This window comes from Bombus affinis, chromosome 3, assembly GCF_024516045.1.
Source record: "Bombus affinis isolate iyBomAffi1 chromosome 3, iyBomAffi1.2, whole genome shotgun sequence".
In the NCBI taxonomy this organism is placed as follows: Eukaryota; Metazoa; Arthropoda; class Insecta; order Hymenoptera; family Apidae; genus Bombus; species Bombus affinis.
The window spans coordinates 11,149,362-11,175,593 of NC_066346.1; the positions used below are offsets into that span (position 1 = coordinate 11,149,362).

At 34.3% G+C, this 26,232-nt stretch overlaps 1 protein-coding gene across 1 annotated transcript in view; it reads right to left on the reverse strand.

Moving 5' to 3' along the window:
* Positions 1-23,101, reverse strand: part of LOC126914694 (terminal nucleotidyltransferase 5C) — a 152,916-nt gene extending 129,815 nt beyond the window's left edge. The window contains exon 1 of the mRNA XM_050718982.1: positions 22,388-23,101. Within this exon, the coding sequence (XP_050574939.1) occupies positions 22,388-22,528 (141 nt within the window). The 5' untranslated portion in view covers positions 22,529-23,101. The remainder of the gene's footprint in view (positions 1-22,387) is intronic.
* Between the last annotated feature and the right edge of the window lie 3,131 nt (positions 23,102-26,232).

Sequence of the window (26,232 nt, forward strand, 5' to 3'; positions counted from 1 at the left end):
ACTTGGAAGGATGCAAGAGTCATAATATGTAATACACGTTACGATATCAGAGGCTAGAAAGCCCTGTTTCAAAACTCGTCTCGAAAGGCACCTGCGTGCAGAGATCTAGCAACGAAAGGATCAAGAGAATCCGGAGGCATCGAAGGATCGGCAAGGATCTCGATCGCGGCCTCGCTTCTTTTTTCACCAGCTTTCTTTGTGCTCGCCCCGTGGCGTTGCCTATTTCAAAACCCGTCGGGCGAAAAAATCGTCTGCGATTACCCAACACGAATCGCGTGGCCTTTCACGAGCCGTAGCCGCGTATACACGCTGCCACGTGCGAGTCGATGATGAATCCAGCGGAGGCTGGAAATCCTCGAGCGGCAGAATCCTCCATCCCCTCTGACTTCCAAACGCGTTACACATTCGCGCGCCACTGCTTTGTCAAGCTTTTCCGGTGCATTTTAACCCTTTACAGTCCCATTATTCTATACGTTCTTTCAGCTTGAAAGTTGAACCAACGGAAATTAATCGACTAACATGAATTTAATTCATGATCTTCTTGTATACGAGTATAGGTGCTTTACTCTTGATCCTTTTCCTTCGTCGGGTGAGCATAAAGTTAGCTTAAAATACTCGTTCGTAGAACGTGAATATTTATGCAAATTCATTTTACGAACTTGAGAGGATGTTTGTTTTACCTGCCAAATATTGTAACTACTGTACTACGCATGAGTGAATGAACGAAATTGTATGATATTTCATATAATTCTGCGTGCATTTGTACACATGTGCATTTTTCACAATTGTTGTATAAAAATCCAAACTACTCACTTTGTTCTAAATTCCTATTACGTATGATACAGATACTAACTGATAATTTTCATATAAAATCGTTAACTTTTTCGAGATGAATCAACGTAGGCTAAATAGATCTTGTCCCCGAAATTCCATTTATGTTCTTTCTATTAGGTTATCCGAAAAGCGTCTTTCTTTTACAGAAAGACGCTTTCTTTTCTTTTACTTTCTTTTACGTCTTTTACAACAACGCATTTTTATACAAACATAAAATCTAATCTGTCGAACGTTGTAATCTTTATCTTGATAAGAAGAACATTATTTCCTTATAAAACGAAAGAAAGTTTTCGGACGACCTAATACTTTATTCTTATTCTCCGCTTTTTCTTAGATAAAAACACAAACCCGGTTTAACACGTTCATCATTGATCGAATTTCTATTATCTCCGCGAACGAATAATTTTTATACGCAATCTATTTTTATACCAACATTTCATTCGTATCCTAATATTCCTCAAAGTTTAATGATTCTTTATTTGTATCGGCCATCTGTATCATTCACGTTACACACATTTATCGTGGACCATCACATACGTTTATCATAGACCAGCACATATGTATCGTAAGATTATATACCGACTTAGATGCAAAGTGTTCGAAATGCACATGCTAATATCTCAAAGTATTCTCAAGCGTCATCAAACTACACTATACTTACACGGGCAATGGGTACGTACCGCGATCACGCTCGATATCCCCTAATCTATTCCCGATGTCAGATTATGCCAGCCTCTGTCCACGCTCAAACGAACTTGCTTACATAACCACGGAGAGAAATAACAAGAAGAGAGAACGCCGCTTTCCTGCGTCCACTTTTACGCGTGACACCGCTGCGCGTACTCGCGAGCACACGAGGATGATTGGAGCTTCGATGAAAGGGGCACGCGGAATTCTGCATGGTATTTCGCCGTCGAAAGCCTCCAGGCGTAACGAGCACCGTTGCACTCGGCCGTTTCCATTCCTGGCCGGACCGATTTATCGATCGAAAGGTCCCCGCGCGATATTTTCAAGCCAATCGACATGTTTTTTGTTCTTCTAGAAGAGAAAGAAATACGCGTTCTTTATATTCGCAACGTCTGATTCTGATTTTCGGTCATTCGCTTCTATCTTCAGAATTTTAGGTTTGAAGAGATTTGAACAGATTTCTTAGAATATGTAGAAACTTTGCATAGAAAATGCTATTTTTCTTGAATGAATTGCCCTAAATAAATTGTAAGATTCTAAAAATATTAAGGTGCATTGTGAATGGATTATAGAGTTTGGAGAATATTGCAGCATGTTTAAGTGGATTCTAGTGTGTTGAAAATATGCAGACGAATCTTAGTAAATTAGAAAGTTCTGAACAAATTGAGTCGTAACATCGAAACATTTGGAAAATATTTGAGTAAATTGTAAGGTTTTGAAGATGTTCAGGTGCATTTGAGTAAATTGGAGGCTTTCAAGAAGATTACTAGATTTTCGAATAAATCATAGGGTTCTGAAGATATCGTAATATATTTGAGCAGTGTGTTTTGAATGTAAATAGCCTGACGTAGATTTTAATTAGTTTCAAAAAACGAACGAAACGGTGAATTTTTGAAGATATATAGTTAAGTGTAGATTTTTAATTAGTTTCATTGATATTACGCTAAAGATATTAGAAAACTGGAAATCATGATCAAGTAATTGGCGAAAGCGATGTAATAGCAGAACGTGGTCTACGATTTTAAACGAAGGTTAGACGCTCGTGGTTTTCAAGTGGTGCAAATTTTTATTCGTTGCGCAACTGCCGTCCAAATTCGACAAGTCGACCTTCGTTTTACTGAAAATAATTAAACGAGTTTTAATTGAATAGCGATAAGCTACTGATAAGACGATTATTATTGGACTCTCGTTGGATTTTACGTGTTTGCTTAATCGATTCTCGTCGAGTTTTTCGTTATTTCAATCCACTACAATACATCACAGGCGCACAAAAATCAATTTTTCTATTTTAATCACGCGTATCTATCTCCATTTGTATTTACTTGCGATAATTCGTTCTACGAAATGAATATTTCATCGCGTTGAAAACGATAAGAATAATGGACAATAGAATTGTTCTTTATATTCGAATTGTTCTATATATTTTCGAGGATTCATCACGCTGAAAAATGGCGAAATGACGCGAATTTACGTCGAAAATTTTATTTGTTTATTGTTTTTTGCACAATCAATTTTCACACGATCGAAAAAATGACTATAGAAGTAGTGGTAATGATGACACGTGATTTATGGTAGACATTATGATACCATCGATTCTTCAACGTGGAACTAGAACTATCTGAATCCTTTCTACCCTTTAAGATTTTTATCCACTTTCTTTGAAGTAAACTTTTTTTGAAAAACACGTCTAATTGATAATCGTTCGTCGACGAATTGGTTACGAATAGCGCTTTTTGAAACACCGAAGATTCCATGGAACAATATATTGGAAAATTTCTCCTTCGAGGTTTGACTGATAGAAAGAAAAATTCTGATTTCACACTGTGACACGGGAAAGTACGAAACTCGTATACTGATAGAATAACGAAAGTTATTAGAAAATAGCGAAATAAAAATGGCGATAATGTTGTACTTTTGACACTTTTCTGTATATTCATTAATTACAATAATAATCACTATATTTTGAATAAATATTCAAATTTATATTTCTATGAATATGCTTAAGGAAATGAAACACAAACAGAAATTTGGTCAGGTCTAAATATTATAACAAGTACTTTTATCTATATCTTTGTATATGATATGCATCTTCTGCATTTTTCTCACCCTAAAATTGTCCATACATTTATAAAAATCCTCGCTTTAATGATTACCATAATTTAAACATTCCATGTATTTCTGTATATAATGTATATTCTGTGAACATTCGTTACTGTTCATGTTTTTAAAAATGCATGTGTATTCGTTAATAATCCACGATGCGTGAAATAATGCAGGCAACATTTAATACTCTTGCTCTGCATTTCTAATTCGTTCGGTCTATTATTATTCAACTACAGAAAAAAGTTAGCGATGCTATGATATGGCTAAGTCCACGACTCTACGCTAATTACGAGTCTAAATTTTTAACGAGTCTATCAGACGTGGCGATTCAGGTTGACAATATAGAACGTGTGAATCGTTGACAATACCTTGATCCACAAACAGCAACGTGCATATAATAATACGGTCGGAAAAACAAAGACCTGCCGTTATTTTTACGTAATATCAAACGAACGGGAGCGAAATTCAATGGCGAGGTGCATTCCGAGATAAGAACGAATTAAGAATGAATGGGAAGCCAAAGTGATCGACTCTATGATGTTAACTCTCTGATTCTTAAAGCTGTTTCAGACACGTCCAGTAATTTAATTAAGTGGCGAGTAATTTAGTAACTTACTGTGTGTAAATATCGAAATTTAATCGAGTAGTTTAGTAAGACGTTGCAGTGGTTTAGTCGAATGACAGGTAATGTAGTGTTTGCCTTATGTGAACATTAAAATTCAGTCGAACAGTTTAGTATACCACTAGCCACTGTATTTCGAAACAGCTCGCAAATATTTCGTTTCTTATTACCAATTCGATTACCAATTTACTGACGTCACAACACCTTTATACTTGCACGACATTATGACATGAATTTCTGTTGCACGACAAACAGAGTACTAAACACGATCACTCGAAAATAATACGACCAGACAATGGTAAGACGTAAAAAAGAGAAAAATATAGAAAGAAGAAGGACACTTATTGAAACGTCGAACAGATGTCTTCAAGAAAGAAATAGATACATAGTTTGCAAACAGAACGGAAAGTGAAATCGATTCGCACCTGTCTCTCGATAATATCGACGATTTCTTATTATTCGAACACATGGTTGCATTGTAAAATTCCTTTGACGATAGTCGATCAACTTCCTTACAAATTAAAAATAAATTAATTGCAAGGTAGTTAGCGTAGAATTCCATTTATTTGAAGGGAATTTTAGCTAGTCAATTAAAGAAATTCGTATAAGGTTGGAATAATTGAGAAGTGAAGGTAAAAGAATAGATAAGTTACTAATGTGGAAAAACAATTACAGAATAATAAAATTGAACAATTCAAGTACGATATTACAATTAAAAGAAATTGATTACCCGGAATAAAAATATGTGTTGTATATAAAGACGATGTCACGCTATGATTGTATGTTTAATAAAAATGAAAATGGGGAAAGAAGTAGCCAAAGATTAATTTGGCAGAAGCTAGATATGGAAATATGGAAGAAAATTTATTTCAATGTTCACAGTTCTATGCTTAGCACAGAACTGTGATCGTTAGGAATGATTGAGAAGCAACGATGGAAAAAAGATAGAGTATGTAATTGAATAATTAGGATAAGTAGTTGAGCATTAAAATGATAGATCAAGGAGTGAATAAATGATTAAATATAAAACCTATAAACCAAGTCCATTTTTAGACCCTGAGATGGAAATTGATAAAGATCTATCTACTTTTAATGAATTAATGAGTGTATCCATTTATCTGAATGTGAACTCCTGTTATTACGAATTAAAAAACATAACTACTCTGAAGAATCAATGAATTTCTATTATACAAACTATTTATTCCTCGGTAAATTATGACAAATGAAGTTTCGCTGTATCTTACGTATTACTCGAAATAAAAAATTATTCGATTTCCGCTTGAACCAGGTAGAACGACGATACTCTCTATATCGTCGACCTTGGTGAATCCGGTTCGACGTGGCTAGGTCTATGCTAATTTATTTCCCGCGAAAGTAGTTATCGTGGACATGACAATGCTTGAAAATGTTCCGGAGTGTTATCCAAAACAAAACCGCACGTGGCATACATTACCCCAAGCGTTGGCGTTAACGATTAAGATTATAATGGAAATTGCACGAGAGTTGCACGAAAGTTTCTATGTTTACGACATCTTGCGTGTTCAACATCTTTTCTTTTACTTTGTAACAGGTGTCTTTCGTTCCATACTTTGTTTGTTTGTATTTTGAGATACTGGTGGAAAAAGAAATTTGTAATTTTGTGTAAAGTATTTTATTGGAGAATTTACAAAAGAAGAAATTTTTGGAAATGTTTAATTCGTGGAAGGGGATAGTTTAAAGCAGCGGTTCTCAAATAATGGCGGTACGTAGAGATTAAGAAACGATCATTCTAGATATTAGTTACTTTAATTGAATAAAGAGTAAACGCTGAAATAATGAAAGGAATTGCAAAATCTAAAAAGATTGTAATAATAGATACTTCGAAAAGAAATAACGAAGAAGAATGTTAATTAGAATTTCTTTCTATTTTATTTTACACACACATCAATTTTACAACTTGAATATTTCTAAATAATCAAACTATTATCCTTTATCGAGAATTCATGAACAGTTGGAAACATTAAAATTTACTAGACGATTCATCCATTATTTTTTCTATTTTCCTCTTTTCTATTTTAGAAACTCGTTCATGAAGATGAATGTTCGACTTTTGACTTGTCTAACATTTTTAGGCCACATTGGCACATTTCCTTGAAGACGAGAAAACTTCTGAAGTGAAGTCTATTTGCATAAAATGTCCTAATCATCGTACTAGAAGTTATTTTTAAGAAGCAAACAACGTACGAAGAGTTCACGAGAAGAATAATCACGCAAAGAAAATCTGAAGAAAATTTCTAAAATTTGAAAAACAAACTCGTGAATGCTACTGCATTACGCATGATGTAAAAGGACGGGGTCAACTGTGTCTGAAACATTTATACATCATTGCGATATTAGTTTTCTAGAATAAGATAAATAACACAGTCCACTTGTTACGTTACGGGAAAGCAAACCATATAAAGACACGAAGGGGGACCTGAAACTGTTTTAGAAAAATCGTGGTGATGTAATTAATATCTGGCTCTTTCACTCCGCCCTCGGTTTTATTATTAACTTCGTCCAACAAACACACTTTCGAGGTATCGAATGACTCGTACGTGAGCAATGTGTTTCACTAGGTAAGTAAACCAATTAATTCAATCGTTTCATGAAACGAATACATTCGTCATGCAGTGACACTTTTGTGAGTGTAACGTGTTATATTTTTAAAGCTTCATTAGCACCGTAACGAAGCGATATATCCAATAGAAAAATCTAAACCTAGCTCCTGGACTTAAATATACCTTGTACCGTAAGCCAAGCGAAGAATGTTGCCGTATACCAAACGCTAATTATCAAATGTGAATTGAAATTCCAATCTAAAAAGCTAAACCTAATTCCCAAACTTCAATCTACGTTCCAAGTCAGCGGTTCCAAAAAATTTCGCCATACGCGATCATTTTTCCTTTCCATATTCCTGCACTCGTAATAGCAGAATCGATTTCGACTCTCTCACCTACCATTATGATTTTAATTATTCTGTATCGAGCAATAAGAATAGCTAGCGCATGAACCGACTCCCCTGTAGAGGACAAGGTATACCGGAAGTTTGACCGTGAGATTTATTTGTTACCGTGAGGTTATTGTTTGTTGTCGTAACCGTCGAAATTATCTAAAATAATAAATTAAGGTACAATCTATAATCGCTGAGTCGTTAATACAAAGTATAAAATCACGGATGAATACTCGATAAATGTTCGTCACGTAACTCGGTAGATCGCTCGTTGATACTCGTAGATACTCGAAGATACTGTTAGGTACTATACTCTTTCGTCGGTTGCGTCGGTTTATTTATACTGGTCGGAGGTAGGGTGGGGGTTGGGGGTTGTCGGAAGATTCAAATTCGTCTTTGTTCGATGATTATGCGTAGCAGCGACATTGTTTTGTCCGGAGTCTATTTGTTCTTACATTACTTGTATCCTAACGATATTGATACTGCCAGGCAAGATGACATGATTTGAATTGTCGCTACACCCCTAACCATTTCTACAAGTCGATGCAGTTTGACCTGTGTGCCAGTTGCAACGGTACAGTCTCCCGTGGGATCAATGGGTCGTTGCCCCGAGTCTGCAGCATCAGAACTGGCCAACAACCAGCATGGAAAGTGTTACTCGACTTTTCCACGCGATAAATAACAACACTTTTCTTTTCTCACAAATAACGAAATCGTTCCCTTTTTCTTCTGATAAGGCTGCGCAAACGCGAAATATAAGGACTCTTTGTTTGTTTTTATGCGCCTTGAAACGCGTACATTTTCTGATTTGCGTCAAAATCAAAATGTGCTGAATGAGGCAATTCTGCATAGAGAACGTAGAAGTTAAGACAATAACTAGCTTCCCTTGAGTCTCCCGAGGATGAGTTTCAACCTGTTTCATATGGTTTTGTCCGGTTGCTTCTATTTTAAGAGATCCGTGCTTGAAGTTTCTGCGATTTCTATTTGGCATTTTAAGAATTTCTGATCTTTTTAAGTTAGTTGACGTGTATTATTTTCTAAAATTTGGAATCACTTGAGAATTTGAAAAAGAAGTCAGATTATAATTATTTTACCTTAGAATGTTATTTCATCGAATGGTTATTGAAATAAAAGAAATTACTATTGATACCTATAACATTAATTCCAAATTAATAACAAGAGTAAAAGAAATCCAGCAAAAAACCGATTTGGGGACGTAGCAAAATTATGAATTGCAAATCATCAAATTTTTCCAGCATTCATTATCATCTGAAGAAGTAGACGTTAATAAAAAAAAAAAAAAATCTACGGCTCCTAAATTCGTACAAAAAATGCTAAGTTTTATATAGACACAAAACAAGACAAAACTTCTTCCATAAAACGAATATAAAAAAAATAGTCATTCTCGAGACTACACTTCCAAGAATAGTAAGTTCCAAACTGACGTAAGCAAAGGATAAAATTCCTTCGTAGTCTACAACTTGCGAAACACTGCGCTTGGTCTGCATGTGCTGAGTCTACTCATCCTTTTCCGCAGTCGGACCGACCAAAAGATTTATCGCGACCTTCGAGATCTACTCGACTAATTCTACATGGTCCTGGATGTTTTCGATGCAGATTGAAAAAAACCTTCGGCCGCTTCATTTAACGAATGACAACGATTTACAGAATGATCCTGTGTGTTACTTGGATACGCCATTAATACGAAACAAATCTGAACGAGGAAAAAATATTTTAGATCGGTGCATACGACAAGTTCTATTTCCAAATAAAATTTCAATATCATATATTTAACAGAGCAATTTCTACGTAATTCTTTACACTTATTTATTTCAGTTTTATAAAAATTATTATAGTTTCAGAATTGAAACATTTCTTACAAATTCATTGTAATTTTTCTTCGTTTAAAATAATTTTTGGTTTAAAAAATTGTTCAAGTGGTATAGAGGATCGCCTCCGCCTTTTCCAGATAACACTAAGTGGGATCATAGTCCACTAGTTACATTATCGAAAATATGAATCTGCATAAATATCCTACTTATAAAGCGATGTATTGTTTCCAAGAATTCGTTTCTCATATTTCTGAACGTTTACGTAACTAAACAAATGTGAGGCTAGCTATTATCTTAAAAAATTCGTATTTTTCTTATTTTTGGACGTTTACGAAATTAAGGAAACGCTAGACCAGATAACAGCGGAAAATTTGAATTTTAGGTAGCGCGTTTCCTGTACAATAAAAATGCAGTGACCGATTAATGAGAGTTATCGTGCTACCTGCGAGATAATTTGAAGCTATGTTTCGTGCCACGTAGAGTACCAATTAATTATGTGACGCGAAATCATTAACGTACGAGGAGACGATGTTGGGCTGTTCTTTTTCTTTTTGCTTACTATTATATCTTCGATCTACGTTTCGTACGCTTACGAGAAAGAATTATGTTGAAGACAACGTAACGATCCTCCGCTTTTTGCACAATGATCCCACGTTTATTAACATTTAATCAGAATGTAGATTTTAATCAGCGGTGAAGTTTCTGTAAGCTATCCTACGTGTTATACTGCGTAAAATAAAGTTTACACGTCGTGCCGAATGCCTATTTGAGAGTTTATGTATTTTCTGATTATTATAAAAATTAATTATACCACGTTTGTTAGTTGCAATCCTTTAGGTTGCGAAAACATTTCAAATTACACTTCCAAAAACATTTCAAAAACATTTTGAAATAACCTTATAATATATTTACCACTGAGATAAAAATATTATTAAAAACTAAATATATGTAGAATTCCAATGACAATTAACCCTACTGCGAGCCTTGAATTTTTCTATTTCGTTTCTCGGACATCTCGTAAACATTCTAACTTCTATCAATATTCTAACATAAGTTACGAGATTTACAGTAGAAATTGCATGAATCAAATCACTTTAAACTGTACTTAAGCCATTATAAACTTTACACAGAACTATTGCAAAGAGTTCCAATAACATTTCTAGGCTAATACGAAACTTTACTCTTCGAGAAGTTTAGATTGATTAATTATAGAGAGCATAATAAAACCAAACGAATTACCGTGCCTTATTGCTGGTTCAAGGAAGCATTCGATAAAAATGCAAGACAGTGTGGAAACATACGAAAATCGAAAAATTAAAAGTAACGAAGATACATCTTCGATGTATTGATCGAAGGACATCGACCTTAAAAAAAAGTTTCCGCGTCGCTGAAACAGTGTTAATTTCACCTACTAACACGATTAAGCAGCCACGAAACAAGCAGTTCGTCTTTGCGAATACCAATCCACACCACTTTCATCTACGTCCAGAAATATCCTGACCTTAACTAGCGCGCTATTCTACGGAGAGGTGACCGGTTTCGCGCGTTTGACCGCGAGTGCTTCTATTTTCGACAACGGCACACACGAGGCTAGTGGCATCGCCTCGTTCTTCGACACTAATTCCACCGAAGAAATCGCCACGATTAACGAGTCGATTTCGGTCGGTTTTAACGAGCCACGAAAGTGAACGCGCCCCTGGATCTCCTTAAAAGGATGTAATTAGAAAACAGATCGTCTTTCCCATGATGTTACTCGGGATAAGTAAATCGTTCGCTGGGCGATCTCTGCTTGCCATTTAATCGAACAGATGCTTCAATCGCGACTTAATTAACCCTTCCTGATGTTCCGTTACTTGGAAGGTACAAGAGATTTACCATTGCATATTCGTGGTTTCTCGAGTTTCGATCAAGATTTTATTAGAATAGGTTCGTTCGACGTTTTCTGAGCACTCCAATTTACTTTTCCAGAGTAGGCTTGCAAGAAAGGTTTGAAAATCGAAATCCGAAGAATCAGAAATTTACCGCCTAGTCATGGTGAAAATTAAAAGTTCAAAGGTTTGGGATTATTTGTTTAATAATTTATTTGATAATCGGATAGGTTTAGAGAACACGGATTTTTTAATGGGAAGCTACGAAGAGATATGTCGACATTATATTTCGAATAAATGTATCTCAAAGTAGCTAATAAATTTCTTCCCCTTTTTATTTTATTTCCAATTAGGACAAAGATCGAAGATTTTTAATTAAAGGAATTTTGAAATTTTTTACGCGAACAATTCATAGAATCAAAATTGATGCAAAAATAATACATACAATTCTAGAGGAAAAAGAATCGATCTCTTTACAATCATACTATATATAAAAACAAATTTCTCTTTTTCATTTTTAATTATATCTAAGAATAGATGAAATAATTTCTTTTTCTCAAAGACAATAGGCACTCTAAATTTTTATCTTAGGAAAGATACACGTGTACAATTAATTTCATCATTCCATGAGTATAATTCTAATCTTCTATCTATAAGAATTTTTACTGATAACAAAGTATTTATTAGCAAAGTTGTTTGTTTCTCGAGGATGTTTCTGTTTACTTGAAAACACTCTCGAGGGTTCCGCAGGATAAACGAGAAATTCTCACGCGAATCATAACGTCAGCGTTCTTAAGGTCCTTAGGGCTCCTTCAACGAAGAATCGTATCCTTTCGTGGGCTGGCCTGTTCTGCGGCCTCCATAATAATTTACTGCCCCGTTTATTATAACCGGTCAGAGTGACTTTAATTACGTCTACGTTGTAAAACCGAAATTTAGTGGTCGTACACACGGAGCACGAGCCAAGCTACGAGCCTGCAGGTCTCAAGCTTAAAGGGTCGTTTACGAACTCGCTGTGTCTAAAAATGAATACACTGACGACAGGATAAAATCAAGCTTGGATTTCAACTTGAAATATTTCCAGTTACATATCCAAGATAAAGGCTATCGTGAATAGGTTAGATGTAATATATAACATCTAAACTAAAATGCTCGTTATAATATTTGGTAAATAAAACAAAACTCAATTTAGGTCACATCTTCTATAAAAATATGCATATGTTTGTTGGTTAAGATTTTACACCAATTGTTGGAACCTTTATAATTCTTCGATAGATCATACCAATCAGATACGAATACAAATTTCTCTGGAAGGTGGAATGAATTATACAGCAAACAGACAGAAACAGTAAAAAAGATAATGATCAAGAAAAGAAGCGTGAAATATTCCTGTAAACTCTAAACAAACCTGTTTCGGGAAAGAAATGTCAAATCTTTCAAAACTCCACGTATTTCAAAGACTTCTTACCAATTTATTTCATATAGAAGCAATTACTAGATCTTCTCACGGACGAGGAGATATTTCTTGAAATGATCGACGCCAATTAACGACGATAATAGAAAATTGAAATTAACGGCCATGTGAATACGAGATGCGATTCAAAGCTTAGATACACCTGCCAAAGGAACAAGATAGCAATGAAACACGAAAAGACGAGTGACAAGACGGAATGATCGTGGATACTGATGGGCAGCCACTGGCAGCCAGTGACGTTGAATTATGCAAAGGAATACGCAAAGGCTTGATAAGGCTGAACTCCATTTAAAGCACCATTGAATTCGTAATGGCATGTCGATCGTTTAGGTAGACCAAAGTGGTTCTACCTTTCGCTTAACCTTTTCTTCATTCTCGTTACTTTCACGTACGATCACCGACCCTCGGTTGCCGGTGACAAAACGTTTATTCTATTTAAAGATCAGTCCGGTTATCGATGTCGACGGGCAACCGTATCGAAGAATGCCTGCACGTGGGCGGTTTAAAAAAGTTTTTCAACGCAAGAACAAAGTGACTGAATCGAGGATTGACGTAACACCTCTGTTAAGATGACAGTTTATTAAAGGTAACGAAACGACTAATGAAGAAAAGTGAATCGAGTGTATAGTTTGGAAAAAATAATCGACGATTTTCGATGATTCGATGAGCAGGAAGAATGAATTATTCTTTGCTCTTTGATCGATATTAAGAAAATAATAGTGGGTCATTGCATAATAATTTCCTGATCAATTGTATTAAAATAAAAATATTTAACCGAAGTAAAAGCCATTTGAATCGATAAAGTATTTTCTTCTAAAATTCTATTAGATTATTACATAATGAATAATAGTTTCGAGATAAATGAATAAAATGAAGATTTTTAATCGAAACATATAAAAGGTGTACTTGAGTTAAGAATAATTTTGTCTTATTCAAAATATTGTATCTTTTCTTCCACCGTCTTAAATACCCTAAATCTTGCTCCAGTTTTATTCTTTCTCCTGTTGTCACAAAGAATTTTCTCCATACATTTCTTTCGTTTATATCTTCATCTTGTTTTCTCTAGTCTTAAATTATATTTCGTTGTTGATTAAATTCAAGCTATATATAAAAATGATACGATTAATCAAACATCTGCAATCCTGTTGCAGCGAAGATAAACAAACTTCTTCGTCACTTTCACTGTAACTTCAAATAACATTGACACTGCCTATATTCCATTCATTATTAAAACCAACATCATCATTCATTTTCCTTAAAAAAGGATTACGCAATAGTTAAATAAGACGAAGTCTATCAACTAGTACAAAAATCTATATGATTCCTAAGTAATTAGACGGTTTCTCTTTTCCTTTCCAAGCCGTAAAATGTAATCTATCGTATCTCATCCTTTCTCGACAAATTATTACCTTTTTTTCACGCCAAGAAAATGAACGTTTCTTTCCTTGTTTCATGATACGAAGAATCGTTGCCATTAACCACGAGTTGCTCATTACCGTATGCGCGAGGCCAATTATATAGTAATCAGCCAAGAAATATCGAAGAAGCTTTCACTAGAAGATGTTGCCGACTTCCGGTTAACACAGTGACACTTTTTCTTTAGTGGGACGTTCCATTTGAATATGTAATATATGAGAGCGTCATCTTTGGCCAAGTTTGATATACGAACCATTGGCATACCAATTTTTTCACCCTAGAAAACTCTATGTGTATCATTTTTTCTTAATTAAAATCACCATCTACCATTATTATTAACTCTTTGCACTCGTCTGTTAACCGTAGCATGATTTCTTTTCATTCTGTACGAGTCTTTTAAATTAAATACATGAAAGTGGTAATAATGACAAGGATTTAAACAATCAGCGGCTACGTGAACTTTTTCAATAAGATTCTCATAGAATATTTTATTTTAAACGAAACTGTATCCGATTTTTTAATTACAGTGATTAGAGAAAAATTACCCTTCTTGGTAATCATTTGAACAATTATTTCAAGATATTCTATTTCGAAATATTGTAAAACGTAAATATAATATAACATTTTTTGATACCTGATGAAATTTCGAATTCGAATTTTGTAAAGTTAGAAATCAGCTTTCGATCTGTCCCTAACAATGGCCAAATTAATACAAAACAGCCATAGTGTCTCAAATCGACTGATAGATAACTGTACGTGCCAACGAATTAAACGAGCGTAAACCAACGGAAAGGATGACAAGACGCGACGAAAAAGTTTCGGAGTTTAAATGGTTGTAGAAATGATTTATAATAAGTCATAAACGATTGCATATACTCGACGACGACAGGACGTTAATTAATGTGCCGAAGACAAATTATCGGAAGCGTGATTAATTTAAATGGCCTGTGACGCCACAGATACAACAGGATTGTTTCGTGATTGTTAGCATTTCAATATCTCAATGTTGTAGGAGCCAGAATATGTTTGTTTAATTAAAAAGCGCGATAAAAAGGTAAGAGGACTTTCTTTAAATTTTTTAATAACATAGGGATGTATTGGATAATGTCAATTTTCTTATTAAGTTAATTTATCATTCTGTGGATTATATAGTTGTTATTGTACAAGACAATTATACAATTTTATAGGTTTAATGAAGAAAATGAGCTTTAGCAGGTTTAGCAACGTGAAAGTTACAATAATCATATACCTATGATATTTGTCGTATATCATTTTGTTTGCTATCGAATTTTTATCACGTTTTATGAAATGATAGGTATCTAAAGCAATGATATATTTTTATCAGATGATGTACATTTCTCGTTGCATCAAAATATTAATTGCATTATTTTAATCTGAATGTTCTTAACAGATATTCATATATCTAGATTTCACGTATATCACTTTATCGTTATCGTACATTTATTATATTTTACCAGATGATGTATTCGTAAGAATTTTCTTTCTTTTCAAAGGAACAAATTTCATATCATATTCCAGGAAACATTAATCTTTAAATGCAACTGCCATTTGGCAACATACCTGTATTCCCTGATATAGCAGACACATAGCATTTACTATATAGTGTCTAAATTAATGATGTATTCATAGCATGAAGACATAAAGTGTCTGTCTATTCATAAACAAGTTATTTCGTCTTTTGTAATCTTTTCGAGCTATAATTCGAACGTCTGTGCCATTTGTAGTTATTACGACCTTCTATATACAAAAATTCCTCTTACACTTTTATAGAAAAAAAAAGAATTTAACAACAATCTCTTTAGCGATAAATCTTTTCCTTCGATAAAAAAAAGTGATACGAATATTTCAAATTATTTTTCTATGATCTTGCTGATAATAAACTTGCTGATTGATAAACCAATAATTTCAAAATATCTTGCTATATTTTGAAAAATCATATACTTGAGAATTAATAAAACAAAAATATCTATACAGCCTGATTACACCATTCATCTCTTTTTTCCTTTCCACGAATTACATAAGATCGTAGCAAACAACACTATCTCCGTCAAGCAAAATACTTCATCTTCCAACTAACAGCCATACGTCTATTCACAGAATTCGAAAATGTTACTAAATAAGCTCTCAGACCATGACGAATCAGTATAGAACGACAGAAGGAACAAGATCCGAAGTGTACACCTTCGCCAAAAGAAAAAATGTCATTTTACAGCGGGTCTATTACGTAATCCTTCCGACAGCGTCATCGGGGCACCCGAGTTAATTAATTCAGCGATTCAGAGGAGTCAGAATAGCTGGAATATTCACGAACGGTATTATTAAAAACCGATAAATACAATGAATGCGAGAAATACGGTTGGTTAAGTAATCGTTTGTAATGCCAGCTGTTCTACACTAAATAAATGACTCACGAAAGTATTTGAACATTTAGAATAAAGAATATTTATATAAAAAATTGTGTACGTGTTACATACAACATTTCGAAATTTCGTTAATACCATAATGAGACACAATTATCGTGATCATATTGGTAGAAGTATAAGATATTTATTGGAAACATATATGTATATAGTAAAAAATTAGTAGTCATCTTAAACATACAATAATAAGTATTAAAGATGGTCCCCCTTGAGTACTGTGAGTTTATTAATCTAATATATTAATAAAAAGATTAATTTAAAAAAATCACGTAGAAGTTTTGGATAGAGTGCTTTTTCAAACAATGCAGGGGAATCGAATATCCGTGTAGTTAAGAATAGACGTCACAAAAGATTGAAGTACATGTACATATATATACATTTATATTCTTCCAATACATGTGCATATATTTAAACGTTTATTTACATACATATTATGTACATAATTTACTTATACAATGAAGCAGTAACTATGTAACTCGCACGAACACACTGGCCGTTTGCTTCTTGATCCGCAGTGGCAATTTGTGAGGAATTGGTTCAAACGAACGAATTCGCATTCGCTCTTTCTCACTTCTTTTAATTGCGATAATAAAGAGACTCGTGAACGTATGCTGAATAAAGTGATTCGAGATGAACGTCGAAATTTAAAAAGCGAAAAACATCCGCGTATAACCGAAACAGCGTTGTTTATAGAAGCATTAAAAAATTTAAAAGTTAGGAATAAAAGTGTGAGGTGAAAAGCACCTACTGAAAGATTGAAATATAATCAAATGTTACGGAAATTATTTCTTAACGTTTCTCTGTGGAATTTAATGATATTTTTTCGATTCCAAGTGGCATTCAATTTTTATCCAAGAAAATTGTCCGTACCCTGAGAACCGAAGATTAATTACATTACCTACATAATAAAATCGAGAAATATACAAGAAGCAGAGTTGATCAGTCCAATTTCTGAGACGCTCGTACATTTCGCTGGCAATCGAGAGCGCGCGAGGAGATTATTTTAATAGCGGTTTCGCGAGAAATTATAACCGCTGTCTACGTTCAAAGTTCCACGAGAGTGTGTAACTCAACGGGAAATTAATCGTATCGACGATAAATTTCAAGAAAAACACATACACTGGAATATACATATTATACGATCCGGTAGTTCGTGTCTGATGCGAACATTTTAATTTTTTAACGAGGTAAATGGTTTTATGAATCTGACTGCATACCGCCTAGGCTTGAAATATGCCGCTTCAACGTCATCGCGCTCATTGCGTGTTTAACGCAAAGTGATTCAAGCGATTCATAAGATTATCGTTTTTAACTTCGAACAGCAATTCGGTTTCTAGAATCGTTCCAAGAATTTCTCTGTGTTGAATAATAAATTTCACGGCTAGGATAGAGGAAGAGTTTTAAAATACTTTTCAACTTTTATTTCCTGAATGTGATGTAATATTGGAATTTTAATTTGTTTTAATGAAAATAGCGGCACAAGATTTTCTGCTAATGATATTTATCTGAATATGTTATAATACTGAAACTTTAATTCGTTTCAATGAAAATAATAAGATAAAATTTTCCATGAGTAATATCTGTCTGAAACTGATATGATATTGAAACATTAATTTATTCTACCCAAAATAGTGTTACAAGATGTTCTATTAACTGTGTACATATTACTTATCTATCCATGGAAACATCTTGTCATAAAGTTTAAATACATTAGTTTATAATTGAATCTTAATTTTAACGTATTCGAAGTCTGTTTGAAATTTAAGCAATTACAAATATTGTAAAAGGGCTAAATAAATAAAAGTTCTTAAACCGTGGAATATAATCGTGGAGTAATTAATATGTACTGACAAAATTTCATGAACATAAATCAACAATGTCTGTTCGATAATAGGAAACATTGAACGCTATGATTATCATTTAAAAAAAACACTTTAACCTTCGTCAGAAGATAGACTACATCGAATTTAACCTTTCTCTGAATTTCATATAAACAAATCGGGCTAACTGAAAGGTACACTTGTAGGTACAAATATACGAAGCGACACGATGTCCTAATGTAAATATGTTTTTATCAATTCTAGAAATACTTCTTATATATATATATGTATAGGGTGTCTTATCGTGAATATATGAAATATTTCGAAAAACACAAGTAACATATTTCCATACAAATATTCATTTTTATGATAGAACTCTAAATAAAAACGTAGCCGTTAAACATAATATTATATTTCTCCTTATCGTTAATTATTTATCTCGGGACACCCTGTATAGCATGGTCTAAAGTCCAAACGCATTAACTCCAATAAACAGTGCCAGGCTCGTACTGTTTCTGAATACATATTTCAAACAATTAAGACGATCGCGACGGTAATGATCAATGATCATTGCCGCTATCGTCGCAAAAAATTACTCTCCGATAGAAAATAACTTCAAGAATAGATAGTCACTCGCCACTGAACGAGATTTTTCAGGGAAAAGGTTATCGTTTATTATTTGATAAACACTATGACACTATAAGTTCCTCTCTAAGTTGTTTCATATACCTATTCGAATGAAACTGGAATTTTGTTTTTTTTTTTAGAACGTAAAAGAAATTTTCTTTCTATCGGTTTTCAGTAGTAAAGACACAATCTTTCAGAGGTTTTTTTAAAGAAGATATAATTCACCAGAATGGAAAAGTACTTTTATAAAAGATACACACATTAGTAGTTTAGTGTCAAGATTGAAGACTAACAGCAAGTTAATGCTGATACTTAAAAAATCACATAATTTATTACGTAAAATAGACAAAAATGGACACAAGATCTTCAGTGCGACGACTGATTCCTTTATATTATCTGGAATTAATTTGGAAAAAATGTTCTGCACGATTAATATACCTAAAAAAAAAAATTACATTGATAGCATAAATTTATGTTTGAAAAAATATTAAAAAATTACTCATCGTAAAAATTACTCTCATATCGTAGATCAATGAATTTATTAAAAAATAAATTATGTTCTAGCTAAAAGAAAGTATAAATCATTTAAGAAAGCAAAGATCGTCTTGTAAATATCAGAAACACTTGTGTTATACGGAATAAACGAAATTTGTGTCCATTATCCTCCTGGAAAGAGGATAAATTCTATTAGGAATATTTTTTCGAATAAAGACTGATTTGAAAAATAATTGCGCGGATAGATCAAAATAAGCTTTATATTTTTGCTCGCTATATAGGTGTATGTATATGTCATTCGACACTTGCAAAACAATATGACCCTTCGTGACACGTTGTTATGATGTGGTTTATAATAATACAACCATGTTGGTCTTTGCGCACGGACTAACTTGAAGAACGAACAGTCACGGTCCACTCTATGTAAATAATTATAGCCTTAATATTACGTCAATTGTCAATCTTATTAAAAAATCAGATCACACTCGAATATTGATGAAATAATTTGGAGATCAATTATTCGTATAAAAAAACAACCGTGACGATATTAACCGATAATATTTCAAGATATTTTTATTGCATCGCGTGATACTATATATCTATACCGATTTATAACTACATATATAGAAATTAACTTTGTTATGTTATTATTATGTTGCTATATAGTTTTCGTTGGACTAAACAGAATGGCTTTTAATTGAACGGTTTAAAAGTACATTACATTAATACATTCATTAATAACGACGAATATATTACGTCGATTCAATTGTTTAAATACTGCGTCGCTTCTAGTATGTGTGTCAATTAACATAGTTTAAGGCATTTTAATTTCTGCGTGATTCAACAAAATGGCTTATAAGGAAACAATGACTAATGTAATAAAGAAATTTTCGATAAAAATAATAATGCAATCCCAAGGTTCTCTCGTACAATCGAATTATTATAAATTTTCTCAGTCACAAACCATTCGATCACAAAATTGTGAAATTGTGAGGTCGAATTCTATAACTTGTAACTTCTAACTTATCAATTCACTGATATCATTAATTAACAAATTATTGTGCAAGAACGCCGAGAAATAATTTTATTTTAGTAACAGTGTGTGTCTTAAATAGAAGCGAGAAATATTAGCAATCTTTGCATTATTCCTCAAACCCAAGAAGGAAGAAGGAAAAGAACATTTAAAAAAGCAAAAATAAGTAACATAGTTACAATATTATTTTCGTTCGTTCGGCGTTATCTGTCAATTATCAGGAAAAATAATTTGTAACGTCACAAACAACAGATACTAAGCTTGTAGACCCAACACGAAAACATGCACGAAAACACGTAACTTTCTTGATAACAGTTTCTTTCTCGTTTCTTTTATCGTTTCGTTATAACTCGTTGGATGTCACAAACATATCGCAAGCCATTAAAATTCGTGGCCGAGAACATAATTATGCATATCGGCGTTCTATCATGGCAGCGAATTGAGCCTTCGTGTATCTCGGTACATCGATGGAGCACAATGTCGCGTCCTACACACGATCCGCGCCTTGTCTCAGAGTTTCAGGCGTGTCGACCAATCGATACTCGTGCCATTGCTCCGGAAATGATCCTTCGGATTCGAGACTGCCGCCTGAACTGACGTCATTTCGAGTGAAATAGGATCGGGAGAATGGTTGCCGTATAGGTGTATAATATAATGGCAACATGGACGCATTAAAAAGCTCCAAGGAGGAAGCACGCTTCATAGTCGGTTAATATCGCCATTGTTTTACCAACTTAAAACAGCGAAACGTTTCAACGTGGCGTAAGAATCGACTGTATCAAACGCAACGTACTTTTCCCCTTTATGCCGTGTCAATAAACTATTGATGTATAATTTTTTACTTTTTAAATAAAGAAACGTGCTGTTTGGATTTTTTAAAGATAAGAAAATGTTTTAGCTTGATTCGTCGTTTCTAGAACTATCTGTTTATTGTACATTTAGTTACGATTTTCAGTAATCCTATCCTATATCTATGCGAATTCATTTTTTATATATTTGCATACATGTATTTATGTTTTAAGGAGTATTGTTTTAACTACTAAGTATCGTAACTACTATACTATGGATACTTTATATACTTTTATATATTTATGCATATGATATAATATAATATGATGTATATTATATATATATGCATAATATATGATATATATTATATGCATTCTATATATGTTTGTATCTGCAAGTTTTCCGTGAATGCATAAAACTCAACTATATTATGTTTGTCAGCCTGATTTTCGTAAAAACGAATTTATTACGTCGCCGGCGAATATCGAACGCAAGCGTGAAACGACAATTATTCGTAGTTCCATGGAAACACGCAACGAGCCGTGCGATAAGTGTCCAAGAAAAAAAATACATATACTACGTGTCTTAGAAACACCTTTCGTTACAAACCGGCAAATTAATACATTCCAGAGCACTGATTGGCTAACACCTTAGATCACGTGTGGACACCCGTTATGCTAATTTAATAAGTGTCGTTCCGTATAAATTCGCTGCTTTCTGCGAACACTTCTCGGTCTTACCGATTCAGTTTTACCGATCGTCAAACGATTAATTAAATGTACCATTCGAAGCGAATATCATACATTTTCAAAATCAACACTTCCGTGATTTTTTCTATAAGGGCAGACAAACAGCTTTGGAATTATTGTACTTCAGTTTCTTTTTTTATTTGTATACTTAATAAGAACATATACTTAATAACTTCTTTATAACATAAAAATAATGCGCGTAGATTACTAAATAAATAAATCAAGCAATAAAAGACGACTAATCGACATTGGTATGTCTGAAATAAAATTTCGTGTCACAAATAAAATTTTTCATTATACATTATATCACTAAACAATAAAATTTTCGTATAATGTCACGATAATTCTAAATTAATGTGACAGTCCACGTTAACAAATCAGCCGCGGCTATATATCGCCCGGTTCGCCATGATTCGATGGGATCGATCGATACGGCGCTGCCTCGGAACACTAGACTCCCGAGTCCTTCCGCTTTAAGTCCTTTTCCCTTGGGTTAATGACACCCATCGCATCAGTTCGAAATCACGCGTGCGAATAGCACATCATAAGGATAACATAGTCGGAACGATACGCGAACCAGCATGATTCGCAAGCGAACTGGCAAGTTTCGAGTTACGTAAGCTTACCTGCATCAAAGGGAGAACCTGACCAGGATTGACGGATCGGTTGATGGTTTCTTTCCTGGGCTCTTCCATCGTCACGATCCCAGTCCAAATTTCTTCCGCTTCGGGCAATCGTTTCTCGATATTACCATTCACCTTCTCCATGGTGGAAATGAACAATCTCGCAAAACGAAAGGTGATACTGCACCACTGGCTTCTCACTCGTGTCGTTGTAAGAAAGCTAAGGCTACTATGTGCGACGTCTCGGTTAATAGGCGATGGATCGATCGATTCACTCTCTCGAAACGAAACGTCTTCTCCAGAATGTTCTTAGACGCCTTGCGACAAAAACAGGACTCTCACACTTTTAAACGTAACTCTTGGTAAGAACTTGGACTAACGTGTGTCACGTGGTCGGACAGAGACGAGAGACAATCGGTCTTAAACGAGAGGCTAGAAAATTGTTCGTAACTCGCGCACACAAGTTGATGAACGGGGAAAAAATCGGGAAAGCAAACGATTGAACGCGGCACGCGTAATTACACGAGCCGTGCAAGTTGCTCGGAATTAACGATCAAGGAAATCGACGACAATTACGAAAAGAACGAGACAACCGGCGGGATTCGACACTGCGAGAATCTCGTGCTGTTCCGTCCCGGCGTGATGTCGCCCCACCCGACTCAAGTCGAACGCCGCGTAACTATCCCCACCACCGGCGGAAAGCAGGCTGCACGTCTGCCCGAAATCGCTCGAAAGCTACCGGCGTCGTCGTTTCGACGGAACCAGCGCCACCGGCGACGCAGAAAATGCGAACGTTGTCATGCGATGCGACGCAATGCTTTTCTCGCAAACTAATTTTCGCTCGCTGATCTCTACACACCACCGGGAACCGACCGATTAACCCTATCTATACACTTCATCGCCGAGTAGTGCGTGCGTTCGACGAACCCGTCTTTGAACGGCCGGTGAACGCGCAAACGGCTGTCCAGAGCAACCAGAGCGCTGCAGTTTCGTCCGCTTTGCACGCTAGGGCTTGACGGTAAATCTTAGAAACGTATCGTTCGCGTTCCTAGAAATGTTAAGGTATTCGAAGCTTCTAGAAACATTTTAAGGTACTATTAATAATTAACTCTAACAAATTTTTATAAGATTTTTATTGCTTTTATTGTATTCTGATTTTAACATGTTTAACACGTTATTCAGAGTACCACAGTATCATTTATCTTGGTAATGTATGTTGTAATGTGAATTATATAATAATTGATCGTGAGTACTGTGGTTCACGAAAATATTTGTATATTTATAGAGACTTTTTTGAGTAAGTTATATGCATCTGTAGGAACTGTTTTGAAATTTTATGTACAGTGTAACGAAACACGCACGACTAACATGGTTAGATCCAAAATGTTTACATACACATAGAAGTTACAAGAAATGTATGTTTATAATATATCTGTTTATGAAATGTATGTTTTTTGTAAATATACTGTGTTAATAAGTTATAACATTTAATCAATCTATGTTTAGCACTAATTAAATACTTAGGATCTCTGTCTATAATATTTTTCCATAAGTGAATTTTCATTTTAAATTTTACCAATGTAATCACGACAATCGCGTGATTCATTACGCTATTAATGCAAAAGAAATGCCAAATGGTAACCACCATGACGGACAATGTATCAATTTGATTTAAAAAGACCATTTCGATCTGAGAAATCGAGATAGAAGATATTGAAACTAGAATATTATTCGAAGAACGTAATTGATATATATTACTATATTAATAATGAGTCTGTGGTGTAATATGAAATTTACCTGCCGGAAGTAATTATTTTATCTCTTGTTAATAAAACATAGGAAATCTTACGACGTTTGCGTCGTGTATATTTCTTTATCGTTACCACTTTAAAGTACCGTATAACGTAATTACACTGGAGATTCTGTTTATCTAAATTTCTTTCTTATCGATATAAGAAAGCGAATTGTCATTTGTTACGGTAATAAAGGAAAATCATGTTTTCCTTTTACTTTTATCGCAAAAAACGAAGTAGGAAAGGTTTCTTGCGTATCTTGTTTACCGTTTGGCAAAGTTTCTTCAAGGTATGGAATGTTCTGTATTAACAGCATTTAAAAAAGCATTTGTACAGACTATAAAAAGTCTGTACTTTGCATTTCAATGAAGTTTTGCACACTGTAAAAACTGTCAGAATATTTATCTCTTTATCGACGAACATTTAAATGGCAAAACAAGATTCAAAAGAATCACACCACTGGAAGAGGTATATTGAAAGAGATAGGGCATATCATAAAACGGTTAATCAAAATATTGATGACTCCCTACTTCAAATTGTATAACGTAAGATAAAAAGAAATTATTTCAAGATTTTGTTTAGTCTTATACTCGAACATATGAAATTTCATTAAAATCAGCTGTGAAATCGAAAGGATTTACTGGCTTTGTAACTATTCACTTCAGATGATCAATCAAAGAAGATTAATTAGCATAACTACGATATATCCCTATATCTGTATGTATACATATACATATGTATATTCTTACATATATTCAAATGATCGATAACCAAAAATTGATATTTTCTGTTCGTTTTCCTTTTTTAAAGAAAAGATAGTACAATAATTACGAAAGGTGAATCAATCGTTAATATAAATATAGTCTATACAATTTAACTAAGTCATTATTCAATAACTAGGAAATTTCCTTATTTTTATTCAAAGATAATTTCGACATTTATTTTGTCAGTTATACAATATTTTCTTTGATTATGAACCCCTTTTTCTCAGAAAGCAATAAGCAATAATTATTCTACATTATATTGTTACAAATTATCATAATTCCTGTGGCTTTTTATATATCAATTCTACATACAGAACAAACACCTAATCTCGTTTTCTTGAACTGACAGACGAAACTAGTGTACATAATTCATTTTGACAACGAACAATCTCTTTGTCGAGATTCGAAACGTTCAACATTTCGATGATGCAATACTGAATCGCGCTTCGCCAAGAACGTGATTGACTAGTGACATTCTTAACCACGCGTGTCCCCCTTGACTTCCTCGAGGCGCTCATAAAGTATAGATAGAAAGTATGTACAAGTGTCGATTAATGTCGTCGATTAACGTTTATGGATGACGAATCAAGGAGAAGACGGTACGACGTAATTTTCCTTACCAAGAAGAAAAAATCTGACATTTTGTCGTTCAACATGGATATTCAAATTCCTCGCCCTGTCGCTTCGGGTTATTTCAAAATGGATTTCCAGTTGGAGTTAAAACGGAGAAGTCTTCAAGGACCTGTTCCTTGCCTCGATCTTGTTGATCGCAATTTCTTTTCGATTTCATCGGCTTACCGTGCATTATCATATTAATAAACTGTGCACTCTCTCAGCCTGTCGGGAACTTTTTACACCGCGTCGAACGCGTTTTCCCGTAGATAACGCAGCTGTTGCACGCGCCTGCACGCGTCGCGGCTGAACCAAGCGGACAGACACGTTAAATGCCACTGCACCTTCGCTGCATTGCGTATCGGCCTCGCAGTTAATAAGCTTCGCCCGCGTTTGCGCCTGGAAATTGCATCCCGTTTCGTTCACGAATATACGCCGTGTATGAAAGCGTTATGAGACTGTTTCTTTTTCATCATTTTATTATACGTATGCACTTACCTGCTAGAATTTTGATGGTTTTGCTTGTGAAAGAAGTCGTAACTCTGATGGTTTTGATGGAAATATTGTAGGTACAGTATCGTAGTTAAAGTATTATAGTTAGAATATCATTGAAGAATTAATTATTAGTAGACCGCGGAATTTTATGTTAATTTATGTTTCCATGGCCAGGACTAAAGAA